The sequence below is a fragment of the Strongylocentrotus purpuratus genome, unplaced genomic scaffold, assembly GCF_000002235.5.
Source record: "Strongylocentrotus purpuratus isolate Spur 01 unplaced genomic scaffold, Spur_5.0 spur5_scaffold_17, whole genome shotgun sequence".
In the NCBI taxonomy this organism is placed as follows: Eukaryota; Metazoa; Echinodermata; class Echinoidea; order Camarodonta; family Strongylocentrotidae; genus Strongylocentrotus; species Strongylocentrotus purpuratus.
Genome location: NW_022145602.1, coordinates 28,274,415 through 28,298,882, shown reverse-complemented (window position 1 = coordinate 28,298,882; position 24,468 = coordinate 28,274,415). Strand labels below are relative to the sequence as shown.

At 36.8% G+C, this 24,468-nt stretch overlaps 2 protein-coding genes across 2 annotated transcripts in view; one reads left to right on the top strand and one right to left on the bottom strand.

Moving 5' to 3' along the window:
* Positions 1-6,503: 6,503 nt before the first annotated feature.
* On the bottom strand, positions 6,504-10,220 carry LOC105437859 (serine/threonine-protein phosphatase 6 regulatory ankyrin repeat subunit C-like). Its single transcript, XM_030988348.1, has one exon. The coding sequence runs from the start codon at positions 10,218-10,220 to the stop codon at positions 6,504-6,506; it is 3,717 nt and encodes a 1,238-aa protein (XP_030844208.1).
* Positions 10,221-21,998: 11,778 nt separating this feature from the next.
* The window catches only part of LOC592241 (thymidine phosphorylase), a 33,364-nt gene continuing 30,894 nt past the window's right edge, over positions 21,999-24,468 (top strand). The window contains exon 1 of the mRNA XM_030988042.1: positions 21,999-22,471. Within this exon, the coding sequence (XP_030843902.1) occupies positions 22,087-22,471 (385 nt within the window). The 5' untranslated portion in view covers positions 21,999-22,086. The remainder of the gene's footprint in view (positions 22,472-24,468) is intronic.

Genomic DNA, 24,468 nt, shown 5'->3' with positions numbered 1-24,468 from the left:
TAACCCATTTCTTGTAATAGCCCAAAATAATCCGATTGAATTTATGCGCAGCACAATCTAGGTAAAACATGACGGGTAGAGCATTTCATAGAAGAAGAAGAAATTGTGAAAAATGGAATTCTTCGTTATGTCAATTAGGGTCAAAGGTGTCACTGCTTTTAATATTGTATGGGATCAATGGTCATACATTTTCTCAATCTATCTTCTATAGATTCATAATGGTCAATATACTACACAGTTGAAACTTTTCATATGGATAGACCTTTAATAGGAAGAGAATTTTAGAAGATAATATAAAATCGTGAAAATACATTCATTTATTGTTTAAAACAATAGCATGTGTATCACCTAAATTGTCAAAGTGACAAATTCAAGTTATTATTATTCCCATTTTTTATTCTGCCATTAATTTGTTCGCAGGATATCTCGTGAATGAATAAAGCCATTATCATGAAACTTGCCATAATGATTGATATTAGTATAAGGTATTGATATTAATATTGTCAAGGTTAGACATAACATCTCATCAAAATCCGCGCGCGTCTGAATTTTAAAATGCTCAAAATCACTTTTTAATCAAAACAGAGTATGTTCTAGGCCATTTAAAGCATTTCGAAAATTATGAATGCTCGTTTTTGCGTGTAACGCCATTACACAACAAAGAAACGCTATTTTTCTTATTTTGACCCACTTTTTTTTAGCAAGATAACTTTGAAATGGTTCAATCAAATGCTTTGATATTTGGCACACATATGTATAGGCATATGGACAACACACGGTAAGGTTTTCAACCTTGACCTTGACTGATGACGTCATCTAGGCGCCATTTTGTGAAATTTTCTGAAAATCATGTCATGATCATATCTTCATAACCAAAAGGTATTTCTCATTCATATTTATCATAATCAAGGTCAATATCAGTCCGGTTAATTTCAGGTCAAAAAACACGCGCGTGCGCGTACGTCCGCGCGTCAGTGCGCGCGCAAAATGTGAAAATGCTCAGAATCATCTCAAATTTTTTTTGCATACGTTTCAGGTCATTTTAAGCATTTTATAAAAAATCGCGCGCGGGGGCATGCGCGCGCGTTTTCGCGCGTAACACCATTACACAACATAGGATCGCCATTTTTTTTTCTTTCATGATATTTCTCATATTTTTTCGAGGAATTTGATACCATGTTTATCTCTTTATGACCATTAATAACAAGATGAGCGTCAATTCAAGATAAATGTCCGTGCGCGCGAGCTTTTTTATTACATAGCATATATGGGCAAAAACATGCCTATGCAAAATCCATTATAGCTCTTTGGAATAAGCCGTGACCTTCAATGTTTTTTCATATTTAAATAGAGTATGAGTCGGAAATATGATTCCATGTCTCATTTGGCCATTAAGTGTATCGTGACATCATCATAATGGCCTTGGAACTGAAAATACGAATTTGCATATAATGACGTCAGCATATTTATGTAACATTGATTGTATCTCTGTAAATATTGATCGCTTTTCTTCCAAATTTCGATATGATGTAGCTAAGACAATTCTCTACAAGCTCAGTCAACACCCTTTTTCATTTTGATCACTTCATCATAGTGAAAATTACGATTAAAGGGCACATATCAGAAATTTCTTACGTTGCGTGTTTTGCCTATGGAAGGTGAATTTCGTTTACATCATTACATCAATGACATTGTTTTTTAGCAGTATCTCGCTTATTTTTGCTCTATTTTGTCTCAAATTTTAGTTGACCAGCCCACCTATACTTGTTCTAAACAAGTATTATGTCTAGTTTTAATTATGTGTTTATTAAGAAATCAAATCATAACATATACAAACGATCCCAAATAATACAAATGCTGTGTTACAAAAGAAATTAATGACAAATTAAGATATTTACAAACGATTGCGATTAGATAATGCATTGTTGTCGAAAATTCATTAATAATGTGATATACATGTACTATAGACTTGGGATACTAGTTATAACCATCAAAAAAAGAGAAAATATCTATTTGGGATCACCATCAGCAAGCCTAATAGCAAAACTGTATAGGGCCGGAGTAAATGTTGTTGATCAAGAGTAAAAATTAGAATTAGTAGGGGTAGTATAGGCGACGGTGGTACTGATGGTAATGCATCAACTATATGACAGAAGTCGTACTTAAACAAAAATATTAAGCAGAATGAGTTACAGCTACATGTACCTTATGAAGAAGAATCCGTGCCGTATCCGCATTGCCAGAGTTTAGTGCGATACTTATTGGTGATTGGCCTCTTCTAGAAAGTTTCATGCTCAGAGTTGGTTTCTGGTCCAGTAAATCCCGCATTATTGAGTCATTCCCACTTTATTAAAACAAGAATACATGTATATATTGTTACTATTTATATATATATATATATATATATATATATATAACTATATATGGCGTGTTGGGTGGTCTTTTCCCAATTTTTTTCGTTTCAACAACAACAACAAAGAAAAAAGAACAAAAAAGACAAACATGAGGACGGGAACAAAATTAATGGGCGACATAATTCCATGAGGCATATTAGATTGTATTAACAACAATTCCAATTGTTGTTTTCCTTTTAAGTATTTATCGATGGAGCATTTTTTATTTCATAACTTTGGACTTTCATATATTGTATAAATGTGTTTTGATCAAGAGAGGTAAATGAAAATCTTTGTTGTTTCTCTTTATTTCCTTCCCCCTGTTCTCCTCTCTCTCTCTCTATCTCTCTCTCTCTCTCTCTCTCTTTCTCTCTCTCTTCCTTTCTTTTCTCTTCTCTCGCGCTCCTTTTCTTCCATTCTTCTCTCAGTGTCCCCGCATTTCTAGTTCTTTTCTGTGTTTTTTTCAATCTCGCGCAACTCTCCCTCGTTTTTCTTTCGCGTGCTCCCAGTGTTCTCTTTGTTTCGTCATTTTTGTTCTAACGGACTTATCCTTCTTTTGTTTTCTGAACTGAGCTCATTTATCAACGGGTGCGCCCCATTTTCACGTTTTGAAATAATTTTGATGATGATCACTCGCAAGCCGTAAAACTCGGAGTAGCAAAACTAGCTACCATGTTCCATTAGTTTGCCTTATTGAATATATATATATATATATATATATATATATATATCATCTTATATTATTAACATTTTGAATCTAAAACCGCTTCTTTATGTTTAAAATAATTACTACCATTGTAAAATGGTTATGTTTATACTTCATAATAACATGAAATCATAAACATTATATTTGATTTAAGAGTTGCCTAAATGGCAAATTATTTTTGCGTCATATTTTTTTTCCAGAATCAAACTTCATAACTTTCATTTAATAAAAGGTGATGTATATGTAGCGGAACTTTTGGTGGTGTATCATTCATTTTCAAATCTAAATGTCCTATGGAACCGTTAATAAACCTACCGTTAAAAGTTTGAATCCAAAGAAATAACATGTTAAACGCTATCTTAAGAAAACTAAGAATATTTGTTTTGCTTTGATAAAAGATGAATGTTTTTGTCAATTGTAACAACAATACAATTAAATCGTAAAAGTATTTTGTGATACAATACCGGAGGAAAATAATTAGTACATTAAAAGTATGCAAAGTGTTGTATAATCAGTTCACCTTGATGCAGCATAATGGAGGGCTGTCCATCCTTCTGCATCCTTTGTCTCAATATCTGCATTGAATTCGAGCAGCAGACGTACGCAATCCAGATGTCCCCCTCTTGCGGCAACCATAAGTGGCGTGACACCTGTTAAGGTCTGTAAGGTAAATGATATCGGTACGCTTCCTTCATTTTTAAGTAGGCCTACCATAGTATACTTGTAGTCCTACTCTAGTTTCATTGATGAATACAGTTTTCCCTAGATAAGAGCCAATCAGGAAGAATATGGAATGCTGGATCATTATTGTGTTGATAGAAAAATATATTTGACTTTTTAAAATTTACTTATTCGTCATTAAGGTTTAAATCTTATCATAAGTATTCAGCGATGATATTTCATGCTACCGATATTTCCCGCACTGCAGGTAATCAACAATTATTTCGTTATAATGAGATTTATGAAGCTCTGTGCAGAATAAGAGGGTGGGTCACTAATAACATCCCATTGAACAGTTTGAATTTCGCACAACTCTGAACGCTGTAAAATATCCTCGTATGAATCGGATTTTCTGTTTCCTTGCTGGTCTTTTGCTTTCGTCTTGTTTACGCTTTCGTGTATTGTGTCAAGGGAAGAAATTAAAACTTGTCCCTCTCAGAACGATTTCCTAATATCAGACTTTGAGATACTCAAGTGAAGATTTAAAGCATATCAATGAACGATTGAAAGATAACAAGTTGAAAGCTTATCCAACTCAATTTTAGAAACGTATTCATTATTCTCCTTGACTACATATTTTCAAATAAATGCTTAATTTATAACACCACTATTTGTTCCTGCACGACTTTTTATCAATATTCTTATTTACCCAATTTCTTCCCAATCATTTGACATCAAATGTATAACTCGAACGTAGGCATGCTATTTAGACTTATGGGCCTATAAGACTGCAGCCATTTCCGGACGACTAACCCAAGACGATTATCTTTTGGACAAATACTTCCGGCGGTAGTTGTCCGCGGCTACATTTATGTCTTATTGATAGGCCTTTTTGAAAATATTGAGCAAGGGAGAACAGTACCTAATTTTCTAAAATTGTGTGGGAAAGGTTAAATCAACAAATGTTCAATATTTTCGGAACTTTCAACTTCATTCTTTCTTTGTATGCTTTCAATCTTTACTCGTATATCTCAAAGCCTGATATCGGGTAACTCAACACAAGTGACCCGTCTTTAATTTCCCCCGTTATACAGCCCACTTGAACACACCATACACTCCTTTTGTAATGAGATATTGGTGACAATAGTCACAGCTGACTAATCGCCATTAAGCCAAAACAGAGCGTTTAATCGACACTTTTTCACCCTAGAATCACGGTTTCTAAAGACGTTTAGTTTAAAACGCAATGCGTTCAAGCGATTTTTTCGTCGGTCGTAAAAATAAACGTGTTTGAAAACACAAACATGAAACGCTGAAAAAGATGCGTTTTGTATCATGATTCAAAAGAATCACGGGCGCTAAAATTCGATTGAACGGACGGAGTTCTCAATCATGATTGTATGACGAAGCCTCTTCCGGTTTGGGAAAAACCGCGCGCCCGCTTTGCATGCAATTTGCGTTCACTATACCATCGTGGCCTGTTCCGTTATGTTATTCCTTGTTTTTCCTTCTATCATTTTTTCTTTCTGTCTTTCCTTATGTTATTCTTTGTTTCTTCCTTCTATTCTTATGTTATTCTTTGTTTTTTTCCTTCTATCACCTTTTCTTTGTTTTTATCATTCTATCATTTGCTCTTTCTGTCTTTCCTTATGTTATTCTTTGTTTCTTCCTTCTATTCTTATGTTATTCTTTGTTTTTTTCCTTCTATCACCTTTTCTTATGTTAGTCTTTGTTTTCATCATTCTATCATTTGCTCTTTCTGTCTTTCCTTATGTTATTCTTTGTTTCTTCCTTCTATACTTATGTTATTCTTTGTTTTTTCCTTCTATCACCTTTTCTTATGTAATTCTTTGTTTTAAGCATTCTATCAATTTCTCTTTCTGTCTTTCTTTATGTTATTCTTTGTTTCTTCCTTCTATCATCTTCTCTTATGTTATTCTTTGTTTTAATCTTTCTGTTACTTTCTCTTTCTATCTTTCCTTATGTTATTCTTTGATTCTTCCTTCTTTTACCTTCTCTTATGTTATTCTTTGTTTTAATCATTCTATCACTTTCTCTTTCTGTTCTTCCTTATGTCATTCTTTGTTCCTTCCTTTTTTCACATTCTCTTTCTGTCTTTCCTTATGTTATTCTTTGTTTCTTCCTTCTATTTTTATGTTATTCTTTGTTTTTTTCCTTCTATTACCTTCTCTTTTGTTATTCTTTGTTTCTTCCTTCTATTCTTATGTTATGCTTTGTTTTTTCCTTCTATCACCTTTTATGTTATTCTTTGTTTTAAGCATTCTATCACTCTCTCTTTCTGTCTTTCTGTCTTTCCTTATGTTATTCTTCGATTCTTCCTTCTTTCACCTTCTCTTATGTTATTCTTTGTTTTAATCATTCTATCGACTTTATCTTTCTGTCTTTCCTTATGTTATTCTTTGTTTCTTCCTTCTATCACCTTCTCATTCTTTGTCTTATTATTGCGATCTATGCTCAAAACAGCAGTCGACAGTCGGCCGTAAACAATTCCAGAAAGCGCACGCCGAAGTTCCTGGGCCATACTGCGCAGTGTGATGCGCAGTGGTTTGGCTCGCAATGAGCTAGAATCAGCGTTGATGAAAAATCGCTTGAACGCAAACCGCAGTGACCTTGCTTTTTGTAACGGCGTTTTGAATTGTGATTCATGTTTGTGATTCTAGCTTCGAAAATTCGATTGAACGCACCATTTCGGCCAGCGCGCCGAACCACGACCCGACAGTTTGTTAAAAATCGGTTTGAACTGAGTACCCTACCTGAAGTCTTTTGAGAACGTCGTGGCTGTTTCCCAAAGTACCGCTAGTGTTGTTTCTCAAGAAATATTCCAAAGATTCCAAGTGGCCATTATCTGCTGCATAATGGAAAACTGTCCAACCGTAATTATTACGTGACTCGATGGCAGCTCCTTTTGTAACGAGATATTTCATAATGTCAAGATAGCCCCCACGAGAAGCAGCGAGGAGGGATAGATCACCATCACTTGCTGGTTTGTTCACATCAGCTCCTGCATGTACTAGACATTTAGCAACATACATATGACCATTTTCTGAAGCAACATATAAAGGTGTATAGCCATTGTTATCACCCATTTCTTTGTCTGCCCTTTGACTGATAAGATACTTGACAACCCCAAGATGGCCATTTTTTGATGCGACACGAAGAGGCGTCTGACCGTTACCTCTCCTATCAATAGCTCCTCCTTTGTTAATCAGATACTCCACTATGTCTAGATGACCGTTACTAGATGCTGCATACAAGGGTGTAAAACCCCTCTCTGCTGCTTTGTTTACTTCAGCTCCTGCATGCACAAGACATTTAGCAACATCCAGATGACCCTTTTGCGAAGCCACAGAAAGAGGTGTAAAGCCATCATTATCACCCATGTCTTTATCTGCCCTTTGACTGATAAGATACGTGACAACTCCAAGATGGCCATAGAATGATGCGCCACGAAGAGGCGTCTGACCGCCATAACCTCGTTTATCAATAGCTGCTCCTTTGTTAATCAGATACTTCACTATGTCTAGATGACCTTTATAAGATGCTGCAAACAAAGGGGTAGAACCATTCTTTGCTGCTTTGTTCACATCAGCTCCTGCATTCACTAGACATTTAGCAACATCCAGATGACCCTCTTGTGAAGCAACAGAGAGAGGTGTATAGCCCTCGTCATCAACAGAATTCAGGTTCGCTCGTTGAGAAATGAGATATTCTACGATATCTAGATGACCTTTATGAGATGCTCTATACAAAGGTGTATCACCATTCTTTGCTTCTTTGTTCACATCAGCCCCTGCATGCACTAGATATTTAGCAGCATCAAGATGACCCTCTTGACAAGCAACGTATAGAGGTGTGTAGCCTTCATCATCAACAGAATTTGTGTTCGCTCCTTGAGAAACAAGATATTGTACAATGTCTAGATGACCTTTGTGAGATGCCTCATATAAAGGTGTGTAACCATTCTTTGCTGCTATGTTCACATTTGCTCCTGCATGCACTATACATTCAACAATATCAAGATATCCGTTCTGTGATGCGTGATGAAGGGATGTGAAACCATCTTCGTCAACAGTATTAACATCCACTCCTTTATGTATGATATGTTTTACAACATTGAGATGACCCTCGGTGGATGAATTCCGAAGGATTGTTTCAACAGTATAAGTATTTCCTAGATCCGCTTCCTTAGACATTAGAAATTCAGCTATATCTTGCTTATTATAACGCACGGCTGTACCTAGCGGTGCATAACCATCGCGTGTTAATCTGTTTACATCTGCCCCTGCATTTACGAGACACTCAACAATATCAAGTCTTGTCTGTGAAGCAATGTGAAGAGGTGAAGAGTCATTGCCATCAACACTATTGGGGTCTGCACCTTTTGAGATGAGGTAGTTTACAATGTGAACATATCGTCCATGCGTTGCTCCATGCAATGGTGTACCATTATATGCTGAAATGTTGTTTACATCAGCTCCGTTATTAACGAGACATTCAACTACCTCGAGATGGCCTCCTTGTGAAGCGGCGTAGAGGGGTGTTACACCATATGATGCTTTGTTCACATCAGCTCCTTTATTCACGAGGCATTCAACTACCTCGAGATGGCCTCCTTGTGAAGCGGCGTAGAGGGGTGTTTCGCCATCATATGATGCTGCGTTGTTCACATCAGCTCCGCTATTAACGAGACATTTAACTACCTCGAGATGGCCTCCTTGTGAAGCGGCGTGGAGGGGTGTTACGCCATATGATGCTTTGTTCACATCAGCTCCTTTATTCACGAGGCATTCAACTACCTCGAGATGGCCTCCTTGTGAAGCGGTGTAGAGGGGTGGTCTGCCATCATATAATGATGCTTTGTTCACATCAGCTCCTTTATTAACGAGACATTTAACTACCTCGAGATGGCCTCCTTGTGAAGCGGCGTAGAGGGGTCTTCCGCCATCAAATGATGATGCGTTGTTCACATCAGCTCCTTTATTCACGAGCCATTCAACTACCTCGAGATGGCCTCCTTGGGAAGCGGCGTAGATAGGTGTCACGCCATCATATGATGATGCTTTGTTCACATCGGCTCCTGCATTCACTAGACATTCAACAACCTCAAGATGTCCATTCTCTGACGCGTGATATAGTGGTGTGAAACCATCTCTATCTTCCAATTCGAGGTTTACCCCTTTAGTTATGATGTACCTTACAGCATCGAGGTAGCCCTGGGAGCTTGCTTTGCAAAGTGCAACTAAAACGACGTCATATCTGTTGCCAAGTTCTGCCACCTTAGTCATGAGAAACTCCGCAATGCCGTGATGTCCATATATCAATGCGGTTATCAGTGAAGTGTAACCATCATGAGATGCTCTATTGATATCTGCTCCTGCATCTACCAGGCATTCAACAACAGTAAGATGACCTTCTAGTGCGGCGAAATGCAGAGGTGTATAGCCATCGTCGCCATCTTTGTCAATTTCTGTTCCTTTATTGATAAGATATTTCACAACGTCCAGACTACCATTTTCTGATGCAGCATGAAGTGGTGACATTGTCTCGCGGTTAGATTGTTTGACATCTGCTCCTGCATTTACCAGACATTCAACAACATCAAGATGACCCTCGAGTGAGGCGAGAAATAGAGGTGTAAAGCCATCGTTACCATCTTTGTCAATTTCTGCTCCTTTAGCGATGAGGTATTTCACAACGTCTAGATGTCCATTTTCTGATGCAGCATGAAGCGGTGACTCAAATGTTAATTGGTTTACATCTGCTCCTGCATCTACCAGACATTCAGCAATGAACAGATGTCCCTCCTTTGATGCGGTATAGAGAGGTGCGTGGCCATCTTCATCGCCAGTATCAAGCTTTGCCCCCTGGCTAATAAGATACTTCACAACCTCAAGATGACCATTCAGTGACGCAACGCAAAGTGGAGTTTGACTCTTAGGTCCTTTCTTTTCAAGATCGGCTCCTTTAGTTATGAGATATTTCACTACATCAACATTACCCTTACTTGCTGAAGAATAAAGGGGTGTAGAACGATCATATGAAGCTTTGTTTATATCTGCTCCAGATTTCAATAAACATCCAGCAACATCAAAATGACCCTCATCCGAAGCAAGATAGAGAGGTGAATAGCCATTGTTATCAGCGATATTGATATCTGCTCCTTTACTGATGAGATATTGAGCAACAGTCTTGTGACCTCTCCGAGACGCATAGTGAAGAGGGGTGTCACCGCTTCTACTTCGATTTTCTAGATCCGCCCCGGAATCAATTATATATTTCACGAGGTCGATATGCCCTTCTTCTGAAGCTATGTGGAGTGCTGTTTTTCCATCAGGCTCCACACTGTTTAGCATGACCAGCTTGGTATCACCTGTCTCGTCTTCTAGAATAGCCCTTGTCTTTACAAGATCTCCTTTTGTAACCGCTGTACAAAGCGCCATTTTAATTCTGTTTTCTCTCTGGCATGTGTATTGTCTCTCGGTAAATGTATTCTCTCTCGTTTTTAGAAGGTCTACATCATGTACTTTAATTTAGTATATATATATATATATATATATATATATAATATATACAAAATATCGGGAAGAAAGTTTGACAGGGGAATTCAGCATTTAACATTTTAAAGAGACAGGACAACGTAGGATGATATATGAATCATACTACTGCTGATTAAAGAGATGATTTAGTACAAAATCGAAAAATAGCAATGAATATATACATACACAGTCTTTCTTCTTGCACCTTCGAATTACTGATTAAAATGATTTACATGTCTTGAAATCATTGAAGACATAAATCATACGCCTTATCTGAATGTGATCATCTTCATCATTGATCGTCTTGATTTTGCTACATTTTATTGCGTTTCTGAAAAGGTGTATATCATATCGGAAGACATTCAGTAAGACTCTCTCTCCCTCCTATCGCTTCAAAGGGGCGTTAATCCTATCCGATGACGTACAAGTTTAGTCCGGCTCTCTCTCCTATCACTTCAAAGGGCAATTTTTCTATCAGGTGACATACACGTACAAGGGCTTTTATCCTTTAGGTATTCAGTAAGTATTTGTGGCGTGCGCTGTAATCCAGCTAACAATGGCAGTTACAAACTGTTTCAGCCGAGGACGCAGGTTCGAAACTGAGTCACGTCTTTCGGATGGTGACGTTAAAAGTCGGTCCCCAGACGTAAATAATCATTATCTGATTGATATACGTCTGTAAAAACCTAATTGCACACACACACACACACACACACACACACACATATCGCTTCGAAAGGTCGTTAATCCTATCCGGTGACGTATAAGTTCAGTAGGGCTCTCTCACTCCTATCGCTTCAAAAGGGCGTTTATCCTATCCGGTGACGTTCAAGTTCAATAAGGCTCTCCCTCCTATGAATCACTTCAAAACGGTATTCATCCGCTTTGGAGTCCATTTCTTCATATCAGAAAGCCATCCACGGTCTCGTACACCTATATGCTAACGTAATAACAACTTTGTAGACAAACATCTGATTTCCTGTCGACTCCGAGTAATTAGAGACCGCTTTAGCTTGACCTCTTTTGACATGAGGACAAACTAATATGAGTCGCACAAATTTAGAGAAAACTAAGACACAATAGCAAACATGTATTGGCCCGTTTCTGCTAAAAATTTAAACCCAACGTTGAATCCAAAGTCGTGTTTTATCCTTTTTCAGTTAAACCGAATTAGACTGAGTTAGACCGAGTTAGACCGAGTTAGATATGTTTTAAAAAGGAGCGTCGGATTTAACTGAAATATCCCAACTCCAATCCAAGGCCTGCATGTCGTTGTTTCCAATCGCCGAACTAAGCAAGCTGTTTGAATTGTACGTAGTGATGTGTGAAATACAGTCATGTGACCTACCATGTGATATTTTCATAACGTATTCCATTCCTATCAACCTGATATCTTATCAAGAACCTTATAGACCTGACAGAGTTTGGTGTTCTTGTTTACATAACAGCTTTATGGATTAAGAAAAATATACAATCGAGGTGTGGCTAAAATACCCCTGATAAATCTCTTTCATTCGTATCTATATTAAATGATAACGTATGAGACAGATGTAAAGTACTTAACTTTATGGTGGTGGTGTATACAGTTATCAGTTCATCACTATTTGTATTTGATAAGAATCCAAAGTCTGTACAATTCAAACAAGTTATGCCCCAAGTAAACATGCCATATTAATTTTAGCGTGCAATACTTAAACGAAATCATAACCACTTTTAAAAGAAACTCAAAGGGCAATTGAAAAGAGGCCTTGATTCAAGGCAAACTAAGATTTTCTTTTATTTTTTATCATATTATGGTGTGCCCCAGAAATTACGATCAGACTAGCTAGCACCTTAAAGAGATAGTTGGGAGATTTCAAACATATAGTTTTGATAGAAGCGGGGAGGGGCCCCAAGCATAGAAGCAGAGTTACCATAGATTTACAATTTCGAACTCTATCAGGCGATATCAAATTGGATATACCTATCTATATACCGCTTAAAGATATTCTAGGCCTTTTGAAGGTCGGATGACATCCAAATTTAAGTCGATTTCTGTTGATGTGCAGAGCTGCATACAACTCATATTTTCTTCATTCAAACATCTAAATATATTTAATAGATTCTTTAATCTGCTAAGCTTCACCCTAAAACAATGCCCCAGATCTCATTCATCTTGTGACATCATCTGTCAATCATTGGTGAGCTAACACGAGACAGTCTTATGTAGTAGCTTCACCAGAGCTGACCACCTGTATAAAATAGATAATTCAATACCAACATAGGAGTTGCTATGTCAGACGTGCTGTAGCATCACGAGGAAAGGAAAGGTAATGTGGAGTTATTGCATGAAAGAATGCATTTTTTGTGGGCATTTGCCGAGGGGAAGTTACATACCACTAATATAAAAACTAAATATGCCTGCCCGATTGACATTATGGATGAATTTGTTCAAGAGATTCAAACGACACAAGAACTTTACAAAAGAGACTGAGAGGAGGCTTTATAACGCCGGCTACACAGACACTTGAAAATATACTGTTTACCTAACCTATACAGTATGAAGAAGAACAAAAGTGTACCAAACTTTGTTAGATTATGATTAAAATTGTACAACGTAAGTCACCTTGAATCATATATCATGGTAAAGTGTAACTAATGTCCTGTCTACTGATGCTATATTCAGAATTGTGCTGCTACGTGTTGTTCTGGCCCCTTTTGAAACATGATGGAAAGGTACCAGACGGATAATCTCTGTATTATCTTTATGCTCTTGTAAAGTGATAATGCTACAAAGTTCAGGGCAAATTATCATTCTAGGCAAACAAACCATACTGATACAAATCGTGACTACCCGGCCGCAATAAATCCGCTCTTGACGTTGATAATACAGCTCTTACTGCCTTCTTGCAGGTGCCCGACGAGAATAGTTTAAAGGTATAACCAGTTTTGGAAACGCCCCCCTCTCAAAAAATTTAATGGAAGCTTAATATTACCAATCATGTGAAAGAATATGTTTTGACCAATACGTGATCGTACAAATTTGTACCGGGCAACCGCCTACTATATTGATATATTTGGTAAATTATCATATCGATCTGGCCTGGATAGATATCGTGTAGTCCCAAATACATTTTTCCGTGTGCAGTGCTTATAAATTTACCAAGACTTGGCCAAATTTCTTATCATTTTGATGATTCCAGAACCTTGCAGTACGCACTAATACTTATATGCTAGACCTTTTCTGGTCGTTTCCACAACGTTTCTTTCACAATGTAATCGCATGACCAGAACTGCATGGTCTATACTTTTAACCAATCTGGTGACGTCGGTGATATGTACAGCCGAAAACTTACTAATAATGATACTGAAATAACAATTCGCACATCAGTATTAATGCTACCCATATTGCAATTCCTAACTATCACCCCTGTATTGCCTGATTCCATCTACACCTGAGAAGAAGGGGACATATAATACGTGGGTAGTGCAGCTGGCCGGTAGATCACACATTAACTCATAGCCTGCCATAAGGCTGCATGCACGCTATCGTTATACTGCTTTGTCCATGCGAGAGAGCTACCGCTTGAGTGCCATTTGCGTGCAATGCAGCATTCGTAATAGCAGTTATTGTTCATGCTCATTGGACTGTGCTGTGTATTTTGCACTCGAGTTAAACAGATTATCTCAAAAACAACCTGGCACTGGGGGATTTGGGGCTTGGCACAATGGGGATTAGCCCTGTGGCATGATAAGAGTTAAAGGGATGGTTGAGTTCTGATGCAGAGGGCGCTACACACAATATTTTGTCGTGAGATAATGAAAAACTGAGTGTGTGAAAGAACGTACAATTTAAATGACAAAATCATCTTCGTTTGATCAAAATTGGTTCAGAGACGGCTAAAGTATCCATAAAAGTAATGGTTTCTAATATTTGGGTGCCACCACAAGTATTCGATAATTTGAAAAAGCCGTTTTTTGTTAGCTTTTTCGTGTTGGTTATATTAAGCCCAACCAGCCTGCCCATGTATTGTTAATTAATTAATTAACGGCCACCGTATTTTTTTAAAGTGGAGCTGAATAAGTATGATCGTATTGGCTAAATTTAACTTCATTTGGGGTCTAAAATTACCTTCACAGCAATTTTAGGTCCTCAAAGGACACTAGAAATGTCATAGCTAAGAATAAGTGCAATAAACATGCACTTTGAAGGCAATTGAGGTCTGAAAACAGAACTCAGCTATCCCTTTAATTATCTGCACCTATCTGCACCTCTAGCGGTCTGCTGGTTTCTTTCAAATATCACCTAAAATTGTTGCTTAATCAAACAAGCTATACCCCAAGTAACGTATCCACACACCTACCCCCTGGACATCCACCCCGGATAACCATCCCCAGTCAACTACCTCCTGGACAACTACCCCTAGGAAAACTACCTCCTAGGGCAACCAGCCTCTAGGACGACTACCCCCGGACAAGTACCCTCTAGGGTAACCACCCTCTAGGACGACTACCCCCCCCCCCCCTGGTACAACTACCCCAGGACAGCTACCTCTCAGACAACTACCCTCTAGGACAACTACCCCCAGGACAACTCCTCCCATAGGACAACTACCACCGGACAACTACCCTACAGAAAAAGTTCCCCTAGGACAAATACCCCCAGAACAACTACCCCCTGAGCAACTATCCCTTGGAAAGTTGTGCGGGGGTAGTTGTCCTAGAGGATGGTTGTCGTAGGAGGTAGTTGTCTGGAGGGTAGTTGTTCAGGGGTAGTTTTCCTAGGGAATAGTTGTCCGGGGGTAGTTTTCCGGGGAATAGTTGTCCTAGAGTGTGGTTGCCCTAGGAGTTGTCATAGCGGTTAGTTTACTGGGGTGGTTATCCGGGGTGGATTTCCAGGGGGTAGGTGTCCTAGAACCCCCAAGTAAATATGCCTTATCAATTTTAGCACGCATCACTTTAAACAAAGCAAAACAGTAAAAAGGAACTCAAAATGTTAAGTGAATATATTACTTGTTTTTAGGCCCCGGTTCTAGGCAAACTGGGATGTTATCATGTCTTTATCATCATGTTATTCTTGGGTTCTGCTCATTTCTCTTGAATCTCAACTTAACACATTGTCAATACGACAACTGGAAGATTCCTGTATAAAGGCAATGGGCATAATAATAATGATATTTTTTCCATATTTGTTTATATAGCGCTCATGTCTGTTAGACTTGACACTCGGGATGGCGCTCCACAATTAGCGTTGCTGTCATGATGGCGCTGTAGTATTTTGAGGAATAATTAATTACAGCCATGAACAGATACCTACATGGGTCGGGTGTGGCAGAAAATTTAATGTAGATTAATGTCTTGCCAAAGGACATTAACAAATTCAGTAATCATAATGCTAGTATTACCACTGCCACTACAAGTGGTGGATCCAGCCGGCGGCAAGAGGGAGGGGGAGGGGCAAATCGTAAGCGGCAAGTAATCCAGTCGGTGAATAAGCGTCCGGGGGGCGGGGGGCGTAGAAAAACTATTTTCGGGAGGCGACAGAAGAGGGGGGCACTTTAGTTTTTGGTTTAAGAAAGGTACAATACGTTACTATCCTATTTTGTTATCTTTTTTTTTTTGCTAGGGGGGGGGGAGCCTGACCATTACTGCTACAGCTAATAATAGTTATACTAATAACAACAATGATACTATCAATGGTAACAATAACAAAAATGAAACCAATAATAATAATAATAGTTAATTAAAAATCTCACATTGTCTTCTTTCAGCTGAGACCATAATTACGATGTGAGGATATCGCATGACTGAGCAGGCAACACAATTTGCAAACACACATTGATATTTGAACAATATCAATGTGAATTAACAGTTACATAAGTAACTCTTCCGTCATGATTAAATGGCTTCAAATAAAAGATGAGCAAAGCAAATTTTAGATGATGCATTTTTTAATAATTAACAATCAATTAAATATCCTTGTGGGGGGGGGGGGGGGACATTTTTTAGGTCAGCCATTGGCATAATTTTTTTCTGATAGCGCGTACTAAGTTAGCGCGTGCTTAGTTAGTTCACACTTTTATGGAGTGCCTGTTGTGAACTAATTTACCCTGAACAGATTATTTTAATCCTTCAATGAAAAGCGTCCAAAAAATTAATTTTGCAATGAAATGGGAAGAAAAAGATAATATGAGTATGAACTGAATTTCAACAAAGTCTTTGGTAGATTATCCTTGTCATGAATATTGAAGGAGGAAGATGAAACCTAGCATTCCATAGAAGTGTGAACTAAAATTCTTGTTTAGTCTGGACTTAGTCCCGGCTTAACTTATGAGAATACCACCCATTGAGTTTAACACCCAGGTGTTACATGGGTACCCGGTAGGATGCGACCGTCATTGTTGGTCAAACAGCTTGTGAGCGTCACGTAACGCCCGGCTGGAATGCTCCCCAGGGAGTGGAGATTGTGCACACAGTGTGTGCGGGCAAGCGCTGAATCAAATGACCGGGGTAATAGTATATGTGTAAAGCGCTTAAAGACATTTGTATTAAGCGCTGTAAAAACGGAATATTATTATTATTATTATCTAGATATGTTTGTTTGTTTGTTTTGTTTTATTTCCACTTTTTCATATCAATACAAAGAAACATACAAATAAATATAATGAATAACATGTAAGTTTGACTAAATCTGTTTCTAGTTAAAATAAAAGTTTCATACAAAAGGAAAAAGCAGGAGACCACATGTCGTAAGCGTAAATGCTTGAACATGACCGTGGCCTCTGCCGAGTTAACAAAATAAAAGAACAACCCATGCAACTGCATTGTATTCAATGTTAAATAAGATATAATTGAAGTGATTAAAAGTGAGCATGGCTGAATTAATTTTGAGCGAAAATAACAAAACAAATTTAGTGAAATATTTCGTGTTGAGAAGTGCATTTGTGCAAGGTGCAAAAATTTAGCTTGGTGGAATAAAAAGAGACTAATACCTTGATATTAATTGTGTGTTGGTTTCAGTAACGGGTGATAATATTAAATGTATGCAGGGTCCATTTCTGTTGACAAACAAAGACAGAACAATTCAAGACATAACAAATTAGATAATTTTTAAATTTCTATGTAAGATCTAGTAAACTATACTGAGTTAACAAATATGCTTTCAAATAAGCTTTAAAAGAATACAGGGAGGTCCTAGTTTTAATATGGTTTGGTAAGTTATTCCAAATATCTGGTCCATGGTGTCTAATTGATCGTAGGGCTAAACTAAGTTTGGGATTATTAAGATGGTAATCATGAGCATGTCGAGTTAAATATGAGTGTACGTTTACATTTAATAAATAAAAGTTTAAAAAAGATGCTGGAAGAGTTTTGGAAGTGTACTTATACATAAAAATGGCAGTTTGGAGCGTATGTATATCATAAACCTTTAATGTTTTGAATTGACTAAATAACGGGTTCGAATTTGCAAGCACTATGCGTACTATGCGTACTATATTTTTTTTTTCCAATGATATTTTGTTTTCTCCATCGCTTTTCACAAACAATAACAAAAATTATAATAACAAACAATAACAAAATCAATACATAAAATAATCTGCATTTTTATATTATTATCTAGAATATGATTTTACATTCACAGCTAAATAATACAAAAGAGCTTTACTATTTACATAAAAAAAGCATGAAACATGCATGCATGAAAAAGGCATGAACATAAAAAGGCATTACAAAACAAATATTTCAAAAAAAAAAACTATTTGCCTCATATTTTGTCCATGTAATCTCTCTTTTTTTTTCATGGGATGCATTATGGACAACTCAAATGGATATGAAATACAAACTCATTTGATCACAAGTTTATTCAATATAAACTAAATGTGAACCTATGTAATTCATGTATACACGGTATAAACATTATATACAATATACTACGCAATAACTAAACTAAACTTTTGAGAACTTAAAAGTTGCATCGGTTTGCGACTTTAAAATATTGTAACAGAAAAGACCAATGGCAATGAGTGTTGAAGATATTCCTATAATGTTTTAAACAAAAGATGGCGCTAGACCATATTTGACAATTTTTGTTTTCCTTTTTCTCTCTCTCCAATGATATTTCATTTTCTCGATTGCTTTTCACAAACAATAACAAAATCAATACATAGAATAATCTGCATTTTAATATCATTATATAGAATATGATTTTACATTCACATCTAAACAATACAAATGAACTTTTGCTATTTACATCAAATAAAGCTTGAAACATGCATGCATGCAAAAGGCATGAACATAAAAAGACATTTAAGAGAAGAAAAAAAGGGATTAAAAGAAAAATACTTACATACACACATACACACACACGTGCACAGACACCCACACAAACACCCACTTAAAACACGCCTACATTTTGTGAGAATCCCGACCATTATATCAGCCATGTCCATTTCATTGCTTCTATTCGCCTTCCTTGTTTTTTTCATTCTGCACGAAGCTATTCTAAATTGTTCCACTTTCTAAAATGATATGTGAGTGTACCTCGGTCCCCAGCTAATTTCTTCTCCTCCTTTCTATTTTCTAATAATCTTTTCTTAATCTCCAAATAAGTTGGTGGCTTTTGTCTATTTTTACTATCTATAAATATCATATATTTTATCAAAATTATGATATGATTTAATAACTGTTCCTTCCCTATGTTTAACTCAACTATCCCTAGATGAATACCTTTCCAATTTATATTTGTAATCTCTACTAAATTAAATATATTCCCACACCCTTCCCAAATTGGTTTTACTTTCTCACCAAGACAAAATAAATGCTCGTAAGTTTCTTCATATTTACCACAAAAAGAACATAAATTACTATTAACCATTTTAAATGTATATAAATGTAATTTAGTATAAATAATATTATAAAGCATTTTAAATTGAAATTCTCTAAGCTTACTATTCAATGTGCACTTTCTAAGTCTTAAAAATATTAATTGTATATCTTTTCCATGAATATTATAAGTCTGTTCTAAATGTCGTTCTGCATATGATTTTTCTACTCTCTTATTTAATGAAAAAGCGTATATAAGTTTTGAGGTTATTTGATCTAACATATATACCTTTTCAAACATAATAATATCCATATCTAATTCCCTATCTATATTTGAGTGAGTATTTTTATTTAAAAATTGTTTCCATGAAGACGGGATGCCAAGAAAAATACGTTGTATTTTACTAATTTCTAAACTATTTAAACCTTTTCTTTGAAATTCCTCATTAGATTTTATATTACCTTCCTTATCAACAATATGATGCAACTTATAAACATTTTTGTTAAATAATCCCTCATCGAAAGGAACATGACCATCGATAAAAACAAATCTACTATTATAGATAATCTCATTCCTCCTAGAAACACTTTCCTTTAACAAAAATATTCTCGTAGCCATCCAAACATCCAGCAAAAATGCTGGTAATACTAATTCAGATATACCTACGGTTGCATTATTATAAAGTATCAAAATTCCTCCAGCATCTTTAGTTAAATAATTAAAATATTGTTTCCATCCCATGTTTGCATCCCCCGTTAAAAGTCTCTTTACCCACATAATCCTCTGCACTAAAATAAATAAATGAAAGTCCGTTAATCTTAGTATGTGTGTGAAATGATGAGAAAAGTGAGTGTCAAATTTGAAAGAGCATACAATTTTGATGACAAAATCATCTTTGTTTGATCAAAATCGATTTAGAGACGGCTAAAACATCCGTAAATATAACCATTTTTAATATTTGTGGGGCCCCACAAATATTCGATAATTTTGAACAACCCATTGAAAGACAAAAAAGAATGCTTACATTTTTCGATGTTTTGAAATAGTTGTTGATGATCTCTTGATTCAATCATTATTTAAACAAGACATAACATGCACAAATTTATTATTAAACATGGTTGAAACCAATGACCTTTTAGAGAATGCCCTTATGTGGTTTAATAGCTCTTTTTAGGAGAGAGAGAGAGAGAGAGAGAGAGAGAGAGCGGTGGAGGGGGAGGGGGAGACTGGGGGAACATACAATTATAATGAAAGATGATTATAGTTTATTTAGGATATGGGAAGCAAATAAATAAAGTTGGGTGAAAAAAATCACAGTTGAGGAAATCGTGATTAGTGAAGTACAGAGAATTAATTCGTAGGTCTACATGAGGAAAAAAGACAAAAAATGCATAGACCCGGTTTGTAATTTAGAGCAGTGGTTTATTGGTTTGGTGCATGTTGTGTATACCCGTGCCGTTGTTAGAGGATCAACCAAACTGCAAAATTTCAATGAAGACAATAATATAAAATTAATGATCTGCAAACATAATGGGCTCCTCTCATGTATTGAACCAGTTTTAGGTTTTGTACGAATACAAAGCCACAATATCTGTGCCAAAATGACATGCATGAAGGGTTACAACTTTTCACTACTCATCTCCAGTTGACAAAAGCGTAGTCTGTAGGCAAAGACCCTAATCATTGTGTTAGGCAATGATGTCGTTCAGCATAGTCTCATGCAGACACTGATACATAGCAAACTAACAAAAGCGGGCCGAGTCAAAAAGCTAAACTGACATCTGCTATTCTGCTGTTTGTAGCTCTTGATATGGCTTCTCCCAGCTCGAATCCAGGTTCAAGTTTCTTATTGTGCTCAATCAGCTCATGGGATTTACCTAGAAGTGTTACGTATATAACGGTTTATTGTTACGTAATGTATTATCGGATTTACCTAGAAGTGTTACGTATATAAAGGTTTATTATTACGTAATGTCTTAGTCAATATAATTAAGCCATACTAACCATACTAATTGAGAAGGCATGAACAATGACTTATCGAGGGATATATTAAAGGCCAAATAAAAATAAAAAAATGTTTAGCGTCCTGTTTTTTTCGAAAAATAGGAAGGAGGCCCTTTTTTTTCTTTCTTTCAAATTGGCCGCTCGGTACATTTTCCCTGACAGTCGGGCTATTTTTCAAGATGCCCGCCGACATTTAAAAAAAAAAAAAAATCACAAATAGATCCATTTTAGCAGTGTTTTTCATGTTTTTTTTCTTTAAAAAAAAAAAATTCCCCCCCCCCAAAAAAATCCAAATTCCAATTTCAAAAAAAAAATATTAAAAAAATAAATAAATAAAAAAAAAATAAATAGGAGGCGGCCCCCAAAGGAAGCGGGCGAGGACGCTCAACATGTATATATTTTTTAATGGCCTAACAGTAGGCCTACTTATTTTGGAGATATTTATACACCGACGTTATCTCACACAGAAAGTAGCACAAGATTATTGAGTTAATTTATAGCATGGCTGCCATACCTATATACGCTGAGGGGAGGGGGGGGGGGGAGGGATCAAGAGGTTATTTTTAAAGTTAATTAACCCGGCCCTAGCTGTTCGATTCCCTAATTCTCCCTATAGTAGCCGATGGATTGTTTTAGCGAAACATGAGTGTAATCATGTAGATATTGATGGGTACAAGCAGGGATATGAGAGTTAAGTTTGGTGTGTGGGCATGCACTTGTAATGTGTATCCAATGTAGGCCCAATCCGACCCTTTCTGTTGTGTACCTATAAACAACGTAAACAATAATAATTCCACGTGCAAGAGTATCATCACTTATACTGCGCATGCTCAGTCCAATTATATTTCGACAACTGCACTGTCGCTCAGTCCTTGTTGTGATGCGGTCAGTTGTACAGAAACGCCTAGTTATAGTAGTCTATACCGAAATTTGCAAGTCGGATTTCTTTAGAATTCGGGTCAAATGGGCCGTACGAGAAGTCAGAAAAAGACTGGACCGGCTTACGTTCAAAATGGTACACGCAACCAAGGGTCAGCTAAGCGTTCTGCAAGTTGTCTTATAGCTGCACAAGAAAGTTCTAACGGGAAAAGAAAGGTTTTGCGGACGATGCCGCCAGTGAAATCTCCGAATGGTGACGGGGGCGAGCCCCTGGATTCGGTCGCAGGAAAGGCCTCCGCCGCTGCCGCTGCCGCTGCCGCTGCCGCTGTGGCGGGGTCGCCGAGGCACTTTCGCTTCACTGATATCATGGAGAAGAAATTGAATGGCGGAACGTGGACCGAAGATGAGATAAAATGGTTCATCTCGGAAATAGTGAAAGAGAATGGAACAATTGAAGCTAGTCAAATTGGTAAGAAGATGTAACGGTTTCCATTTTCATTTGGCTTTGATCCAATTTTATTTTTGCTTGCAATGCATCTCTGAGTCTGAGTCTGAGCTAGCTGAGCCACAAATTTGATTAGTCAGTGTATGACCTGGAATGGTGGGATGCAACTGTTTTTGTTTTTACTTTCCTACGGTTCTCACGTTTCAGTTGACAGAAATAACCATCTGGTATGGGTAATTCTTTAATAAAGCTGACATTTGTAATCTCAGCAGAACAACCGTCGATATAAATCAGAGACTGAAGCTTTTGGTCTAACGTTTAAGTTGCGCGCTGTTGAATATTATATTTATAGGTATAGCTTAAATTAGGCTTAAAGGTAAAGACCAGTATTGGAAACGCCCCAATTTCAAAAAATGAAATGGAAAGCTCTCATTACCAATCATGTGAAAGAATATGTTTCGACTAATACATGATGATAAAAAATTTGCCGGGAAACCGCCTACTAATTCATATATTTGGTAAATTTGTTTCTCTCATGGTCTGTGAGAGATATAGGGTAGTCCCATATACATCTTTCTGTGTATAGTGCTTGTAACTTTACGAAGAATGGGCCAAATTTCTTATCATTTTGATGATTCCAGAACCTTGCAGATGCTAGATGCTAGATGATCAACCTTTTCTGATCGATTCCACAACGTTTCTTTCACAATGCAATCGCATGACCATAACTGGTCTTTACCTTTAATCAAATGATCAATTCATGCTGACTTGTAGAGCTTTTATTCTAAGTTGTCATCTGATCACATGCCTTTAATGTAACTCCAGTGAGCTCTGCCGCTGTTATGATGATGATGATGATGATGATTATTATTTAATAATGATAATATTACCACTAATAATAATCAGGTAATTATTTGCTCCTTCTTTTTCTTCTTCTCCTCCTTTTTCTTCTTCTTCTTCTTCTTCTTCTTCTTCTTCTTCTTCTTCTTCTTCTTCTTCTTCTTCTTCTTCTTCTTCTTCTTCTTCTTCTCCTCCTCCTTCTCCTCCTCCTCCTCCTCCTCCTCCTTCTTCTTCTTCTTCTTCTTCTTCTTCTTCTTCTTCTTCTTCTTCTTCTTCTTCATCATCATCACATCCACCATCTTGTCAGAATTTAATCATCTTTTTGATCATTTTTTTCTTTCCTATAATGTGTGACTGAGAGGAAATTTGTTATTGCATGATTATTTAATGGTTAATATAATGCAAAACCAGGTTGATCGCAGAAACAACAATTTCTCTCTCAATTCTGCAAATAGAGTAAATAACTACATCGCACCATTGAGAGAAATAAGTCTCTGGTAGCGTAGGGAATCCTTTATAAAAAAAGGATACTTGTAAACCTTCTTTATACATGTAAGTTCAGTGGAGCCAAACCCAATCTTTGTGGTACAACCATTTAGTGAGAGAATGAAGCTTTCGGTCTATTCACGAGCCATTGTATGAAAATAAAGATCAGCCTATCCCTAATAACATACTTGGAATTTTATATAGTGGAAGGGGCACAGGTGTATGTACATGTACAATATGTAGACGTACAGTATGCACAGTATCTAATACTATCTATTATAGAGTGGTGAAGTGTGACGTCATCAAAAATCTATTTTTAGAATTTCTCATTTTTTTCTTCATATTCCGAAAGAACACCAAAAATAATGTCCAAATGTCGAAAACCATTTGAATATGTGAAGTATTGGCTGAGATATGACCATTTGAATGAATATATGGCCTATGGGAACTCAGTGTTATATGCTCTGGCTCCTACCCATTAGGAGCCAGAGCATATAACACCGAGTTCCTATGGGGAGTATATTTATTCAGATGGTCATATCTCAGCCAATAATTAACATATTCAATTGGTTTTCGACATTTGGACATTATTTGTGATGTTCTCTCAGAAAATGAAGAAAAAATTGAGAAATTCTAAAAACAGATTTTTATGATGTCACAGCTTCGGTACTCTATTATTATTATTATTCATAGAT